General features: G+C 41.4%; 1 protein-coding gene across 1 annotated transcript in view; it reads left to right on the forward strand.

Moving 5' to 3' along the window:
- Window positions 1-14,792, forward strand: part of Slip1 (SLo interacting protein 1) — a 480,758-nt gene extending 465,966 nt beyond the window's left edge. Inside the window, exons 9-10 of the mRNA XM_053800206.2 lie at window positions 3,398-3,535; window positions 8,163-14,792. Coding sequence (XP_053656181.2) covers window positions 3,398-3,535; window positions 8,163-8,525 — 501 coding nt within the window. The 3' untranslated portion in view covers window positions 8,526-14,792. The remainder of the gene's footprint in view (window positions 1-3,397; window positions 3,536-8,162) is intronic.
- The last annotated feature ends 3,561 nt before the right edge of the window (window positions 14,793-18,353 follow it).

An 18,353-nucleotide genomic window follows, 5' to 3' on the forward strand; every position in this document is an offset into this window, starting at 1 on the left:
CTATCTAAGCGTTTTATATTGTAACCATCTATTTTGACCTCGTCGTCAGTCACCGTATCATCCAACCAAGATTCAGAGATGGTTATAACTGCCGCCCTAATTTTGTTAGCTAGAATCCTAATCTCTGCCAATTTAGGAAGAAGTGATCTTGCATTGACATGAATAAAGTGAAGGCCTGTTTTCATAAAACAATCATAATCATCAATATATGGCAATGGGTCATTTGTATTAAAATTAGGTAAATCAATGTCATCACTGCTAAAGGGTAACTGTGCCAAAGTGCATTTGTTACACACAAAATGAATTCTGGCACCGTTGCTATAATTGTACATACATCCATCATGCACCCACCCCTTACACATTTTACATAAGGTGCCTTTTCTGTTTTTCATGCGTACTTTAGTACAGTGTATGCATCTGTTTGGTAGTGTTTGAGATAATAATGGCTGTATTGTCTCACATTGACCTATGTATGCATTACATATGGAGTTAAGGTTATCATCCCTAGCTACTAGACCGTCATTATTGCCGTCATTTATCTGTCTGTTTTGCCTCTGCACAATAGTTTGAGGTCCTGGATTAATTTGGATATCACCACTTAAGAGCGCTACAATAAGAGCTGTGTGCCATTGTTTTTGTTTGGGTATGCGGTGTTGCCATACCTTGCAGCGATAGTGAGGTTTACTTTTTTGGTAGGATGGCAACTGTTGGGCTTTTACTGTCCAGGGCGCTGTTACTCCATTCACCTTTTCCAACCCCCATGACAGATTTCTTTCTTCATGGAATTGAAGAAGAAATATAAATATAATTATGGCAGCCTGTACCCCTCTAATGCCTGCCATTTTCGCTCTTCGCTCTTTTACTCATATACAATATTTATTTCTCTTTTCCAGTCCCTAGTACACTTAGTATCTGCTTTAATTACACTGAATTACTAGTAAAATTTCCTCTTCAAAACCCTCTTCACTGCTCACTTTTCCCTTAACTTCACAACACCCTTACATTTAACCCCTTATTCACCCTCCCCTACCCACCTCACTTCACAGTCTGGCTTCACCAATTAACTTCTAACTCCTTTCCATTCTGGTAGACCAGAAAGGTTTAATCAATGGTTTTATCCTTCCAAATCCCCCTCAATTCCATTTATCGGGGGTTGTGTCGTGTTGTTGTCTCCTGACCTGTTTTGCTGACTCAGCCATTTTTAAAACACTGAGGGGAGTAACACCACCTGACTTTCCTTGAGATTATAGATATATTTGGCTTTTTCTGCTATGATTCTCTCACTGTACACTGGTCAGCTGAATATAGGTCAGCTACTAAAATATTAACCTTGACTATTTAACTATTCACTTCTTTCCCACGACTGGCACTGAGGGATAACCGTCCTATACCTTGGAGTTTTGTACTGTTGATTTGACGATGTCTCCTGTGTTTCCCTCTCGTTAGCACTGGTACAGGTGATATGATGGTGGTACAGATATGATGCTACTGTCAACAGATGAACGTCAGTAAAGATGAGAATTTCACTTCGCTAGTTGTACGTCTGGCAGTAGCTGCTGTTTGAATGCCTGTCAGCCATGTTTAAAGGCTCAAATCTTTCCCTCGTTTGGCACTGACGAAAAAAGTCCTACAGACCTGGCATTTCCTTGGAGATTTAGTTGATCAGGAATTCTGCCATGTTGTCTTCCCGTTAAACACTGGTGCAGTTGATATGGAGGTCAGTTATTTCATTTAGTAGAAAACGTCTTGTGTCTGGTTCACGTCTGGTAGCAGGTCTGGTACTTGAATGCCGGTCCCTCTTCTGTCATATTTAGTCCATTTCGTTGTCGTCACCGTCAGTTTTTATGTAACTATAGTTAACTTGCATGTTGTTGCAGCAGTACTTGCAAATTTGGCCATCACTGGAGTTCGGATAGGCCCAGGGGACGGCAAGATATAGGAGCAGCCTTGTTGCTGCTTGCTGCGGCTGCAGCAAGGATGCAGCATGGGATTGCCTAAAGCAATCCCATGGCTCAGTTGGCAATGCACTTGCCTCACACACTGAGTGGCCATGGTTCAATCCCTGGTATAGGTGGAAACGTTGGGCATGTTTCCTTACACCTGCTGTCACTGTTCACCTAGCAGTAAGTAGGTACCTGGGTGTTAGTGGACTGGTGTGGGTCACATCTTGGGGGACAAGATTGAAAGACCACAGTGGAAATAAGACAGATAATCCTTGATGATGCACTGACTTTCTTTGGTTATCCTGGGTGGCTGACCCTCCCTACCCCGGGTTATCCTGGGTGGCTGACCCTCCCTACCCCAGGTTATCCTGGGTGGCTGACCCTCCCTACCCCGGGTTATCCTGGGTGGCTGACCCTCCCTACCCCGGGTTATCCTGGGTGGCTGACCCTCCCTACCCCGGGTTATCCTGGGTGGCTGACCCTCCCTACCCCGGGTTATCCTGGGTGGCTGACCCTCCCTACCCCGGGTTATCCTGGGTGGCTGACCCTCCCTACCCCGGGTTATCCTGGGTGGCTGACCCTCTCTACCCCGGGTTATCCTGGGTGGCTGACCCTCCCTACCCCGGGTTATCCTGGGTGGCTGACCCTCCCTACCCCGGGTTATCCTGGGTGGCTGACCCTCCCTACCCCGGGTTATCCTGGGTGACTGACCCTCCCTACCCCGGGTTATCCTGGGTGGCTGACCCTCCCTACCCCGGGTTATCCCGGGTGGCTGACCCTCCCTACCCCGAGTTATCCCGGGTGGCTGACCCTTCCTACCCCGGGTTATCCTGGGTGGCTGACCCTCCCTACCCCGGGTTATCCTGGGTGGCTGACCCTCCCTACCCCAGGTTATCCTGGGTGGCTGACCCTCCTTACCCCAGGTTATCCTGGGTGGCTGACCCTCCCTACCCCGGGTTATCCTGGGTGGCTGACCCTCCCTACCCCGGGTTATCCTGGGTGGCTGACCCTCCCTACCCCGGGTTATCCTGGGTGGCTGACCCTCTGAATGAAAGTCATAACAAGTCTTATTTATTTTTTAATTTATTAACACTTCGAAATTTACACTACATTTCATCCTGAACCATTATAAATTGTAAGTTTACCTGGAGAGAGTTCTGGGAGTCAACGCCCCCATGGCCCAGTCTGTGACCAGGCCTCCTGGTGGATCAGAGCCTGATCAACCAGGCTGTTACTGCTGGCTGCACGCAAACCAACATATGAGCCACAGCAAGCTTGATAATGATTAAGGATGGGACAAAAGGTCACTGAAAACTTTTTCTTTGCAAATTGTAAGTTAATTGTGAATTTGAATTACTATTGCAAAATTATTTTCTCATTTATTTAAGAAAGGATTTAATCATTTGTTTCAGTATTTGAAATTTTACAGTACTTAGAAATTACTTATTACACAGGTGAAGAGGCGACCTGATGGAACAAGGTACATTACACAGCGACCTGTCAGGAACAAGATGCTGAAGGAGAGAGCACTCAAGATAAATGAAGAAAGAGCGGGACTTACAACAGATGATGATGCTGTGTCAGAGATGAAGGTAATCTTATTTTATTATTACAGTGGACCCCTGGTTATCGGCCGTAATCCGTTCCTGAAGGTCGGCCGATAACCGAAATGGCCAATAACCGAATTAATATTTCCCATGAGAATTAATGGAAATAAAAAATTAATTCGTTCCAAACAAAAATATTCACAAAAAAATATTTTTTTTTACAATTATGTAAGTACGATCTGTTGGAGTGTGAGCAGGGTAATATTTAGTGAAGGGATTCAGGGAAACCGGTTATTTTCATATAGTCGGACTTGAGTCCTGGAAATGGGAAGTACAATGCCTGCACTTTAAAGGAGGAGTTCGGGATATTGGCAGTTTGGAGGGATATATTGTGTATCTTTATATGTGTATGCTTCTAAACTGTTGTATTCTGAGCACCTCTGCAAAAGCAGTGATAATGTGCAAGTGTGGTGAAAGTGTTGAATGATGATGAAAGTATTTTCTTTTTGGGGATTTTCTTTCTTTTTTTGCGTCACCCTGCCTCGGTGGGAGACGGCCAACTTGTTGAAAAAAAAAAAAAACGTATTACATACCTTTATTGAAGGCTAATGCTGGCTTCTGGAAGATAGGGAGGAGGAAGGAGGGAGGAGTTAGTGTTTGGAAGGGAAATCCCCCTCCATGAAGACTTTAAGTAGCAATGCCTTCTCTGGGGTTACTTCCCTTCTCTGTCTTTTAATGCCACTAGAACCAGCTTGAGAGTCACTGGACCCCTGTCTCACAAAATAACTGTCCAGAGTGCTCTGTTTCTGGCGTCTCTTTAAGATTTCTCTGAAGTGGGACAGGGTTTCGTCACTAAACATGTTGCAGATATGGTTTGTTTCAGCTTTGTCAGGGTGGTGTTTCTCTGCAAAAGCTTGCACCCTGGTCCACATTGCACACACCTCTTTAATCTCTGAAGAAAGCACCTCCTTCACCCCCTCTTTCTCCTCCTCTGAAGCAAGTTCCTCAGCTGCAGTCTGTTGCTGTTCAAGTTGGAGCTCTTGCAGCTCTTCAGTGGTAAGCTCTTCCCTGTGGTCCTCCACCAACTCTTCCACATCCTCACCACTCACCTCCAACCCCAGGGACTTCCCCAAAGACACAATAGAGTCCACAGGGTCGGCATGGTCAGGGTCACGGTGAGTCTCAAACCCTTCAAAATCCCTCTCTTGGACACAATCTGGCCATAGTTTTCTCCAAGCAGAGTTCAAAGTCCTGGAAGTCACTCCCTCCCAAGCCTTATCTATAAGGGTTATGCAATGGAGGATAGTGAAGTGATTCCTCCAGAACTCTCAGGGTCAACTGAGTGTCTGAGGTCACTTCAAAGCACTTTTGAAACACTGCTTTTGTGTAGAGTTTCTTGAAGTTAGAAATGACCTGCTGGTCCATGGGCTGGAGGAGAGGAGTGGTGGTAAGAGGTAAGAGCTTCACTTTTATAAAACTGAAGTCCCTTAACACTTGGTCTTCCAAGTCTGGAGGATGTGCAGGAGCACTGTCCGGTAACAGGAGGCACTTGAGTCGCAATTTCTTTTCTAGGAGGTATTTTTTCACACTTGGGCCAAACACATCATTAACCCACTCTTTGAAAATTTGCCTTGTGACCCATGCCTTATGATTAGCTTTCCACATCACACACAATCTATTCTTCATGACATTGGTTTTGTTAAACACTCTGGGATTTTCTGAGTGATACACAAGTAAAGGCTTCACTTTGAAATCCCCACTAGCATTACCACACAACAAAAGAGTACGCCTGTCTTTCATAGGCTTGTGTCCTGGCAGTGCCTTTTCCTCCTGGGTAATGTAGGTCCTGTTTGGCATTTTCTTCCAAAAACAAGCCTGTTTCACCACAGTTGAAAACTTGTTGGGGTTCGATTCCTTCAGCCTTTACATAGTCCTGGAATTTGTGAACATAGTTTTCAGCCACACATTTGTCAGAACTTGTAGCCTCACCATGCCTTACAACACTGTGTATGCCACTATGCTTCTTAAATCTATCAAACCATCCTTTGCTGGCCCTAAATTCACAAACTGCAGCACTTGTTCCAGGCATTTTCTTTGCAAGATCCTCATGCAACTGCTTTGCCTTCTCACAAATAGTAGACTCCACAACACTGTCTCCCACTAATTCTTTTTCCTTAATCCACAATAATAATAACTTTTCCACCTCCTCCATTATCGGTGGCCTTTGTTTAGTTAGAAAAGCTACTCCTTTCGCAACATTAGCGTCTTTGATTTGTTCTTTCTTTGCCAGGATGGATGTAATTGTTGATTTATTCTTGCTGTACATCCTGGCAAGTTCCACCACCTTCATACCACTCTTGAATTTTTCTATCACTTCACGCTTAAATTCCATGGTGTTTTTTCACTCTCTTTACCACAGGAACTTTCTTTGGAGCCATGGTTACTTACTTCACAGTTGCACTGCAAGAAAAACCACTAAAAACAATGGTAAACAAGCAAAATGTTTGGATGTATGAGCAGAAGCTTCCTCAGCCACCGAGAGACAAAGCCAAACTGAAGCGCAAGCTGCCCCAGCCGGTGGATGGATGCGTCCAAAACGACCGATAACCAAGCGCCGAAAACCCCGCTGATAACGGAGTTGGCCGATAACCAAACCGGCCGATAACCGGGGGTCCAATGTATTATTATTATTATTATTATTATTATTATTATTATTATTATTATTTTAAGATATGGGCTATCTCCCAGGAAGGCATGGTGACCTGAAAAAAAAACAAAAGTTTTTCTTTATAAATTTACTAACTTATACAGGAGCGGTTACTAGCCTCTTGCTCCCGGAATTTTAATTGCCTCTTACGACACACATGACTTACAGAGGAAGGATTCTTTTCCACTTTCCCATGGAGATTAAAAAATAAACAAGAACTACTAAGAAAACAGAACAAAACTCAGATATATTTGTACAGTGGTACCTCGAGTTTCAAACCGCTCTCAACTTGAACAATTATGTAAGTCTATTTTTGTAGGTAGTAGGTTGGTAGACAGCAACCGCCCAGGGAGGTACTACCGTCCTGCCAAGTGAGTGTAAAACGAAAGCCTGTAATTGTTTTACATGATGGTAGGATTGCTGGTGTCCTTTTTTCTGTCTCATGAACATGCAAGATTTCAGGTACGTCTTGCTACTTCTACTTACACTTAGGTCACACTACACATACATGTACAAGCACATATATACACACCCCTCTGGGTTTTCTTCTATTTTCTTTCTAGTTCTTATTCTTGTTTATTTCCTCTTATCTCCATGGGGAAGTGGAACAGAATTCTTCCTCCGTAAGCCATGCGTGTTGTAAGAGGCGACTAAAATGCCGGGAGCAAGGGGCTAGTAACCTCTTCTCCTGTATATATTACTAAATGTAAAAGGAGAAACTTTCGTTTTTCCTTTTGGGCCACCCCGCCTCGGTGGGATACGGCCGGTGTGTTGAAAGATGAAATTTTTGTAAGTGCTTTTGTAAGTGTATTTGTGGGGGTCTGAAATGGACTAATCTAATTTACATTATTCCTTGTGTGAACAAATTCATTCGGTAACGGTACTCGAACAACCTTCTGGAACGAATTATGGCTGAAATTCGAGGTACCACTGTACATGTATATATTTTTTCTTTGAATGGTCATCATGTGTTAATATGGTGTAGACACAAACACATGCAGGTGTCTATCCAGGAATGTAATATTTTTTAACCTTATCCATCATGATGGACAGTATACTTACTTAACACTCAATGATACAGTTTTGTAATTGAATATATGCTAACTTTGTAATAATTTTTCTAACATACCAGCCATTTGCTCCTGAGGTAGTGACCCAAAAAATAGAAGAACTACATTCACCATCTCTTACTCAATCACTGTCTTGCCAGAAGCCTGCTAACATCACAGTTCAGTTGGTCCTCTGAACTGCAACATCTTCACCCCTTCATAGTGCAGGCACTGTGTCTCCCACCTCCAGGACTCAAGTCTGGCTAATTGGTTTCCCTGAATCCCTTCATAAATGTTACCTTGCTCACGCTCCATAATAGATAAATATCTTTACAGATTGATAGAGCATTTATGTGCTATTTCTAAGCTCTCAAAATGCATGTGTCATATAAATGAATCCTGCAACTACTGTACATAGATGTGATATTAGAGAACAAAGCTGAAAAAACATTCCAGCCCTCCACCTTATTATGTTTATACCAGCTTTATGCCAATTCCTTGGAAAGATGTCTGCACAGGAACACTTCTTGTTTGCTTCATATTCACTACTTTGTATCATGAACACAAGAAGTTTATGACATCATCACCATCCAGGTATTCACTAGTGTTACTGTGCAATAGTAATGTAAAATATGCACACACACTAATTATACCATAGAGTCCAGTGGTCTTCAGCCTTCCTACACAAGTGGGCCACATATGATGGTCAAATGTGTGATGAGGGTCACATGGTTTTGATGATACTGTCCAGTGTGGAATCTACTTAAAAGTGAATTCATAATTTCACATAGGGGCTGCATCCATTTCCTAGGACAACTTGTGGCCTGCGATCTACATGTTGGGGACCCCTGCCATAGACTGTAATATCTGTGAAACTTTTCCATAACTTTATGCACATTTCATTTTATATTTTCAGTTGGGGAGATACTGGAGTCGAGAGGAGCGCAAACGTCATCTGGAGAAAGAGCGAGAACGTAGACGCCGTCACGAACTCTTTCGGCGACAGCAGCAACAACAAGGTCACCATAATCCTGATGAACCCCCTTCAGCACTGAGAACCTGCACACTTGAAAATGGAGTCCATCAGGCACTCTGGCGTGATCATTCTATAAGAAGAAAGACTTCAGCAACACTAGAAGCCAGTCATAAGAAATCTTCTGTATCTAGGAAGAGAGATGTAGAGGATGCAGCACATGGCCCTAGAACTCCCGTCCTTCCTCCCAACCCTCCACCACAGCAACAACCAATGAAGGGGCTTCTCTCAGTTACAACAGTCTGAAACTAACCAAGATAGAAAATAATATGAGCATCTTTTGTAATGAAGATATTTCAAGTTTGCATTTATGAACTGTTCTAGACAAGTGACCTGTTGAATGGTTACTGTTGAAATGTTTTGACTAGAGATGTGATGCAACTGTTTCTCACAGTTGTCAGTGTTATCTTTCTATGCTGGGAAATGAATTTTGCATACAAAACAGAAATGAAGAACATTGATTCTAATGAACCAATACTTACATTTTGGTAAGACAAAATGAAAATAAGAATGCTGTTCATGTCAGTTTTTTGTACTTCTTCACCTTCTTTGAAAACAGGAAGTTAAAATACCCATTATTCCATCACAACTTGAAAAATATAATAGCATTGTTTTAAATGTCAGAGGACCATAAGATGTCTGAATATGCCAAGAAAATGAGAAAATGTAGCAGAATCTTCACTTGAAAGTGAGTGATAACACTAACATTTCAAATTTCTGACAGTAAAAAAAAAAAATTCTATTCCCTTCCAAATTAAATTTTTTTTTTTCAAGTGGAGGTCCCTCCCTTTCAAAAAAAAAAAATATGAAAGTGTTTGGCAAAAGATGCTCGATGAATAAGCGATGCCAAGTTAATCCAGATTGTGACATGAACGTTAGAAGCTCCTCCCAGCTTCTTGTACCCAGATGTTACTCCTACACTGGAGATATAATTTCTGTACATAGCTGATGGAAGCTGCTCATTGAACTCGTCCAGTTATTTTATACTCATTGTGAATGTACCACATACTGTGTGCTTGTGTGTAAAATTTGATTATATATACAGTATTTATACGTGTGTTGCATATACATGTGTGTGTATGTACATGTGTGCATGCAGGAGAGCCAGGAGATGAGACTTGACCCCTGTAGTACTTTCTCCCCCAGACACATTTTCATGCACACACTTTCACATATACACATTTTTTACACATACACCCTTTTTCTCACATTTTCACACACATTTCTATCTATCTCTCTATCTCTCTCTCTCTATCTCTCTCTCTATCTCTCTCTATCTCTCTCTCTATCTCTCTATCTATCTCTCTATCTCTCTCTCTATCTCTCTCTCTATCTCTCTCTCTATCTCTCTCTCTATCTCTCTCTCTATCTCTCTCTCTATCTCTCTCTCTATCTCTCTATCTCTCTATCTCTCTCTCTATCTCTCTCTCTATCTCTCTCTATCTCTCTCTCTCTCTCTATCTCTCTCTCTCTCTCTCTCTCTCTCTCTCTCTCTCTCTCTCTCTCTCTCTCTCTCTCTCTCTCTCACACACACACACACACACACACACACACACACACACTGAGTCTCGACCCCTGCAACCACAATTAGCTGAGTGAGTATACACACACACACACACAGATAAAGCAGACAGAGACAGGATGTTCCAGAGATGGGACACAGAAACAAAGGGATGTTAGGAAGTATTTCTTCAGTCACAGAGTTGTCAGGAAGTGGAATAGTCTGGCAATTGAGGTAGTGGAGGCAGGAACCATACATAGCTTTAAGACGAAGTATGATAAAGCTCATGGAGCAGGGAGAGAGAGGACCTAGTAACGGTCAGTGAAGAGGCGGGGCCAGAAGCTGAGTCTCGACCCCTGCAACCACAAATAGGTGAGTACATACACACACACACAAAACACACTCACAAACCACACATACAGGAGCTATGCCTCGACCCCTGCAACCACAGTTAGGTGAGTACACACATACAGTTTTGACAAGGACAAACGGCCACCAAGAATGAACTCAGTCTCGTTTACACAAATAGTCGTAAGCACTACAAATTCTGTTTCTCCTCTTATTATCAGTGTATACCTTGCTTTTAGTCAGTATTAAAGAATCATTAACACATATTTCCCAGTAGGCAGCCATGGGGTTTCACTGGCTAGGTTCACACTTCAGTTCAACCCCTCCCCTCCCCATTACATGATTTAAATATGGTAAGTCCTTGAATTACAGACACACTTGGGACCTCCTGAATTGTGTATAATATTCATAATACAGGAAGTCTTCAACTTAGACACATTGGGGACCTGTATTGTGTATAACAATGATTTTTTTTTTTTTTAACAAGTCGGCCGTCTCCCACCGAGGCAGGGTGACCCAAAAAAGAAAGAAAATCCCCAAAAAGAAAATACTTTCATCATCATTCAACACTTTCACCACACTCACACATAATCACCGCTTTTGCGGAGGTGCTCAGGACACAACAGCTTAGAAGCATATACATATAAAGATATACAACATATCCCTCCAAACTGCTAATATCCCGAACCCCACCTCTAGAGTGCAGGCATTGTACTTCCCATTTCCAGGACTCAAGTCCGGCTATATAAAATTAACCGGTTTCCCTGAATCCCTTCACTAAATATTACCCTGCCCACACTCAACAGATCGTCAGGTCCCAAATACCATTCATCTCCATTCACTCTTATCTAACACGCTCACACACGCTTGCTGGAAGTCCAAGTCCCTCACTCACAAAACCTCCTTTACCCCCTCCCTCCAACCTTTTCGAGGACGACCCCTACCCCGCCTTCCTTCCCCTACAGATTTATATGCTCTCCATGTCATTCTACTTTGATCCATTTTCTCTAAATGACCAAACCACCTCAACAACCCCTCTTCAGCCCTCTGACTAATACTTTTATTAACTCCACTCCTTCTCCTAATTACCACACTCCGAATTTTCTGCATAATATTTACACCACACATTGCCCTTAGACAGGTCATCTCCACTGCCTCCAACCGCCTCCTCGCTGCTGCATTCACAACCCAAGCTTCTACTATACTTTCATACATTCCCTTCTTTGCCTCCATAGATAACGTTTTTTGTCTCCACATATACCTCAACGCACCACTAACCTTTTTTCCCTCATCAATTCTATGATTAACCTCATCCTTCATAAATCCATCCGCCGACACGTCAACTCCCAAGTATCTGAAAACATTCACTTCTTTCTTACTCCTCCTCCCCAATTTGATATCCAATTTTTCTTTATCTAAATCGTTTGATACCCTCATCACCTTACTCTTTTCTATGTTCACTTTCAACTTTCTACCTTTACACACACTCCCAAACTCATCCACTAACCTTTGCAATTTTTCTTTAGAATCTCCCATGAGCACAGTATCATCAGCAAAAAGCAACTGTGTCAATTCCCATTTTGTATTTGATTCCCCATAATTTAATCCCACCCCTCTCCCGAACACCCTAGCATTTACTTCTTTTACAACCCCATCCATAAATATATTAAACAACCATGGTGACATTACACATCCCTGTCTAAGACCTACTTTTACTGGGAAGTAGTCTCCTTCTCTTCTACACACCCTAACCTGAGCCTCACTATCCTCATAAGAACTCTTTACAGCATTTAGTAAATTATCACCTATTCCATATATGTACTTGCAACATCTGCCACATTGCTCATAATAATATTATACACAATACAGAAAATTCTCAACATGTTTGTAAGTCAAGAACTTACTGTACTGACTTAGCTTAATGCAACTGGAAGGAGGGTATTAGCAGGTCATTAAATGTTAGAAAAATAGAATACCATCCTTGAAGGAAAGAGGAGGTACCTTGATGCTAGTAAAAGGCTCTTAATCCAAGGAGTTGTAGCTAGTCTCCAGTTCCATGGATTAAACTTAATATTCTCCCTTTCCCCAGACACTCTTCAACATTTACAGGGTTAGTGCTTCCTCATGAATATAGTGACGAGAATTCTGGATAACTCGACCACTGTCTTGAGCCCAAACTTCTTTGGCTTATTCAGTAGTGTATTATACAGTGAATAAATAACAAATACAGCACAGTAGTCCAGTGTTGTATTTTGGTGTGAGTTCCTAGAAGATTGAAATACATGTGACTATTCTTATTGTGGAGATGTTTTGCCCAACACAACCCTCACAAGGACCTCAGTGGACTAAGTCACTTTGTCTGTACGTTAAAGCACCTAAATTACTGGGAATGGTTGAAGTCCCTTGATTGTATTCCCTGGAATGCAGGTGAGAGAGATGCATGATAATATACACTTGGAAAATCCTAGAGGGATTAGTACCAAACTTGCACGTGAAAATCTCTCCCTATGAAAGCAAAAGACTCAGCAGGAGATGCAACATTTCCCCATGAAAGCAGGAGATGCAGCATTCCCCCAATGAAATGCAGGGGTGCCATGAGTACACTGAGAGACACCATGGTAAGTGTCAGGGGCCCAAGACTGTTCAGCTGCCTATAGGGGACTACCAATAGACCCCTGGCTATCTTTAAGATGGCACTGGACAAACACCTGAAGTCAGTACCTGACTAGCTGGGCTGTGATTCGTACATCAGTTTGCGTGCAGCCAGCAGTAACAGCCTGATTGATCAGGCCCTGATCCACCACGAGGCCTGGTCTCAGACCAGGCCGTGGGGACGTTGACCCCCGAAACCCTTTCCAGGTATACTCCAGGTATAGGTAATTTACACTGTGTATGTTAATTGTACTTATGTGTACCTGTGTCCTAATAAACTTACACCAGTGGCTTATCAGTCAAATACAGAGAATAATACTGGAGACTATGCAAGACATGAAGTAATAGTTTGAGGTAATCAATCCCCCATCCTTGAAAGGTGTAGTTCAAGGCTGAGGGACTGATCACTTTAAATAATTACTTCATGCCCTTTACTGTCACCAGTATTATTCTTTTTAGTGAACTGATAAATCCACTGGTTGGTAAAATGTCTCCACAATAAAATACCCAAGGGTTGCACACATCTTTTTCATGTACATGTAGGTTTTGTATATTATTCATATATAATTTCCAGGAGCTGCATGGAATGACATAATGCTATCAGATATAAGAATGGAGGAACACTACAGTAAGCTTATTATCCTATACATGGTAGGTCCTTCAGACGTGACAAAAACCACACAAGTTATAGAAACAACATTTCACTATGTAGAGCTTAATAAAGTTTCTTTGAAGAACAAAAAGGCACAATACTGTGGCTGGAACAATACACAAATAACCTGCACATAGGAGAGAGAAGCTATGACAAAATTTCACTCCAACTTGGACCATTTACAATACACAGTTACAAGTCAGTGCAACTTGGAAATCGTAATAAAGTTGGTAGAATTACCGACAATATGTAAAGTAAAAGGACACAAGTGCAACTAATGTGACATTTATTGTGGCAACGTTTCGGCTTGATAAAGCTCCTGGAGAGCGAAACGTTGCCACAATAAATGTCACATTAGTTGCACTTGTGTCCTTTTACTTTACAACTTGGAAATCATCTAAGTAGGATTGAAACTTCATCACAGCTTCTCTCTCTCCTATGTGCAGGTTATTTTATGTGAAGTTTCTTTGAGATGGTTGTCAAAGGAATAATAGCAGTTTTTGCTGGGAGATTGAGCATGGTTGATGAGGTTCAGGGTATGTATTGCAGGAATTATGTCATAATACTTGTTTAACACTGATTTTGGGTCCAGTATACACTGGTAATTATAGTGGATAATAGGACTTGCAGCAGTGAAAGCTACATTTGTGCAAGTAAGAGAGGCCAAGTGCATATAATATGCGAGTGTGTATATGCATGTGTGTATGTGTGCATAAATGCATGTGTGTAAGTGTGGATAAATGCATGGATGTATGTGTGTGCATTTGGAAAAATGATATCTTTGTGAGCTTGATCATGAGGTGCGGACCAGGGTAAATCGGAACACCTCTGGTGTTTGTGATCCAGCCCATTTAGAATTCATTGAAAATAATGACTCCAGCACTATACTATGGCTTTTGTAAAAATTAGTCAAATTCCAGGCAAAATCCAGTTGTATAATTGGTGAAATGAATCTAGAGAGATACACCTAGTTGCTTGTAATTTGTAAAAGATTCACAAGTACAGCCGTACATATCCCAAATAATGACCCTAGTCTCCTTTGCCCCCCTTTTTTTTTTTTTGCCTCCTCCCTTAATAAAGGGCAGTGCCATGATGCTGGTAAAGGGGTCTTGATCCAAGAAACTGGAGCTACCCTCTTCCTTGAATCAAGTTTGATTATGTCCTATTACCCTGGCGCTATATTACCCTTGTGGGTTTAGCGCATCCCAGTGATTATAATAATCTCTCCCCAAATGGTTTTGACGTTTGTATACTCTGTATTGATGTAAATTTGTGTATAGTAAAAAAAAGCTTTATATTGCCTATGGCCATTCAAGAATATGTTATGCTTTAAAATAAAATTATTAATATTAAATAAGAACTGATTTTTTTTTATTATTTTTTCTGGTATTAAAATTATTAATATTAAATATGAACTAATTTTTTTATTATTTTTTCTGGTATGTTTTCAGAGGTACAGTGTAAAGATGTGGTGTCTCCAGTGGTACAGTGTAGTTATATGGTGTCTTGGTCTACCAACCAGTGGTGAAGTGTAGGAATGTGGCATCCCAGTGTTACAGTGTAGGAATATGATTATTCCTTGGTCAACTTACATGATAGTGTAGGAATGTGATGACCCCAGCCACACCCAGTGGTTCAGTGTAGGTATGTAGTAAGTCCATGGTCCACCCAGTAGTACAGTGTAGGGATGTGGTGACGAATCACTGACTAGTAATACAGTGTAATAAGTTTGTGGTTCACTACCTGGTGGTACAGTGCAATAAGCTCATGGTTCGCCACACTGGTAAGATAAGATAAGATAAGATTTCGTTCGGAGGGTTAGCCACCCAGGATAACCCAAGAAAGTCAGTGCGTCATCGAGGACTGTCTTAACTTATTTCCATTGGGGTCCTTTATCTTGTCCCCCAGGATGCGACCCACACCAGTCGACTAACACCCAGGTACCTATTTGCTGCTAGGTGAACAGGACAACAGGTGTAAAGAAACGTGTCGAAATGTTTCTACCCACCGGGAATCGAACCCGGGGCCTCCGTGTGTGAAGCGGGAGCTTTAGCCACCAGGCCACCGGGGCACCTTGTACAGTGTAGGGATGTGGTGACATGATCCACTGACCAGTAGTACAGTGGAATAAGCTCATGGTTCACCATCCAGTGGTACAGTGCAATAAGCTCATGGTTCACCACACAGTGGTACAGTGTAGGGATGTGGTGACATGATTCACTGACTAGTAATACAGTGTAATAAGCTCATGGTTCACCACCTGGTGGTACAGTGTAGGGATGTGGTGACATGATTCACTGACTAGTAATACAGTGTAATAAGCTCATGGTTCACCACCTGGTGGTACAGTGTAGGGATGTGATAAAATGATCCACCAGCCAGTGGTACAGTAAATTTTTATAGGTGAGGCTTTAGAGGGCAGGCTGGTTGAGAGAGAACGTATTTTCTTGAAGCAGTGTTTTTATTTTTATATTAGTAGTAGTAGTAGTACTACATGGAAAAGTGGAACAGAGTTCTTCCTCCATAGGCCATGAGTTTTGTAAGAGGCAACTAAAATGCCAGGAGCAAGGGGCTAGTAACCCCTTCTGTATATACAGTGGACCCCCGGTTAACGATATTTTTTCACTCCAGAAGTATGTTCAGGTGCCAGTACTGACCGAATTTGTTCCCATAAGGAATATTGTGAAGTAGATTAGTCCATTTCAGACCCCCAAACATACACGTACAAACACACTTACATAAATACACTTACATAATTGGTCGCATTCTGAGGTGATCGCTATGCAGGGGTCCACTGTATTACTAAATGTAAAAGGAGAAACTTTCATTTTTTCTTTTGGGCCACCCCGCCTCGGTGGGATACTGTCGGTGTGTTGAAAGAAAGAATAAATATATATATATATATATATATATATATATATATATATATATATATATATATATATATAATTTTTTTTTTAATAATAATTTTAGGTACCACCTCGAGAACTTTACTGGGGACCCTCATCCTCAGAAAAGACAATAAACGTACCTCAGGGAAAACTCAAGGTTCTCCCCAGAGCTGTTTGAATATTTTCTTCTCCTACCACCCCCTATATTTTTATGTTACATGTTAACTTTATTAATAAGACAGAATACATTGATAGAAAACACAAGCATGAATGTATGTGCGTTGAGGTATATGTAGAGACAAAAAACATTATCTATGGAGGCAAAGAAGGGAATGTATGAAAGTATAGTAGTACCAACACTTATATGGGTGTGAAGCTTGGGTTGTAAATGCTGTAGCGAGGAGATGGAGGCAGTGGAGATGTCCTGTCTAAGGGCAATGTGTGGTGTAAATATTATGCAGAAAATCTGGAGTGTTAAATTAGAAGAAGGTGTGGAGTTAATAAAAGTATTAGTCAGAGGGCTGAAGAGGGGTTGTTCAGGTGGTTTGGTCATTTAGAGAAAATGGATCAAAGAAGAAAGACATGGAGAACGTATAAATCTGTAGGAGAAGGAAGGCGGGGTAGGGGTCATCTTCGAAAAGCTTGGAGGGAGGGGGTAAAGGAGGTTTTGTGGGCAAGGGGCTTGGAGTTCAAGCAAGCATGCTTGAGCATGTTGGATAGGAGTGAATGGAAATGAATGGTATTTGGGACCTGAAGATCTGTTGGAGTGTGAGCAGGGTAATATTTAGTGAAGGGATTCAGGGAAACCGGTTATTTTATATTGGCGGACTTGAGTCCTGGAAATGGGAAGTACAATGCCTGCACTTTAAAGGAGGGGTTTGGGATATTAGCAGTTTGGAGGGATATGTTGTGTATCTTTATACGTATATGCTTCTAAACTGTTGTATTCTGAGCACCTCTGCAAAAGCAGTGATAATGTGTGAGTGTGGTGAAAGTGTTGAATGATGATGAAAGTACGTATTTTCTTTTGGGGGATTTTCTTTCTTTTTTGGGTCACCCTGCCTCGGTGGGAGACGGCTGACTTGTTGAAAAAAAAAAAAATCTAAGTGACTTACTTCCATTGGGGTACTTGTAATGTCTTATTATTCAGGCCTTAAAATAAGTAACTGTGTGAAGGTCATTTACAATAACAGGAGATACAATAGGAATTAAGTTCTCTGAGCTATTTACATTAATATTAAAGAGAGGAATAAGTCCTTTGTCTGACTTTGGGTTATCTTAGGTAATCTACACAATGCTCCTATATATGATAATTAAAGTACGTAATTGTATTTGTGTACCTATACCTGAATAAACTTAAAATAATAGTTACACGAATGATAACCATATTAGATATGTTGTTTATTTCAATCCATTTACCTGACCACCTAGTTTTTAAAGAGAGAAAGCTGTTTGTTTTATGACACTCATTAAGGTAATAAAAGACGGCATCTTTCCATTGAATAGTGTTAGTCTGTGACCTTGACAAGTCCTGCAGCTGAGTACAACTGAGAGTTGCGTCACGTGTAGCGTGGTCACGTGACCGATCAGCTGTGAAGAGCTGCCAGCTTCCCTCCAGAGAACTTATCATGTTCACGTGCTGACGGGATGATTACACAAACCAGGAGAGTTAATAACCTTTTAGCAAGATATATGAATCAACTCCTGATATATATAGGTACCAGGTAATGACTAACACTGTGAGTTATAAAGCCGCCTTTGAGGAGGAATTGCAGACAGCATTAAAATATCTTGGCCAAAAATACAGTGGAACCTCGGTTTTCGTTTTTAATCCATTCCAGAGAGTCAAACAAAAACCAAATTTGATGATGATGTTTCCCATAAGAAATAATGTAAATCCAATTAATCCATTCCAGACACCCAAAAGTATTAACAATAAATACATTTTTAGAGAAACATAGTTTTACATACAGAAAGCAATGAGAAATATAAATATAAATGACTAATAAAATAGATAAATGAACATATAT

Source organism: Cherax quadricarinatus, chromosome 97 (assembly GCF_038502225.1).
Source record: "Cherax quadricarinatus isolate ZL_2023a chromosome 97, ASM3850222v1, whole genome shotgun sequence".
Classification (NCBI taxonomy): domain Eukaryota; kingdom Metazoa; phylum Arthropoda; class Malacostraca; order Decapoda; family Parastacidae; genus Cherax; species Cherax quadricarinatus.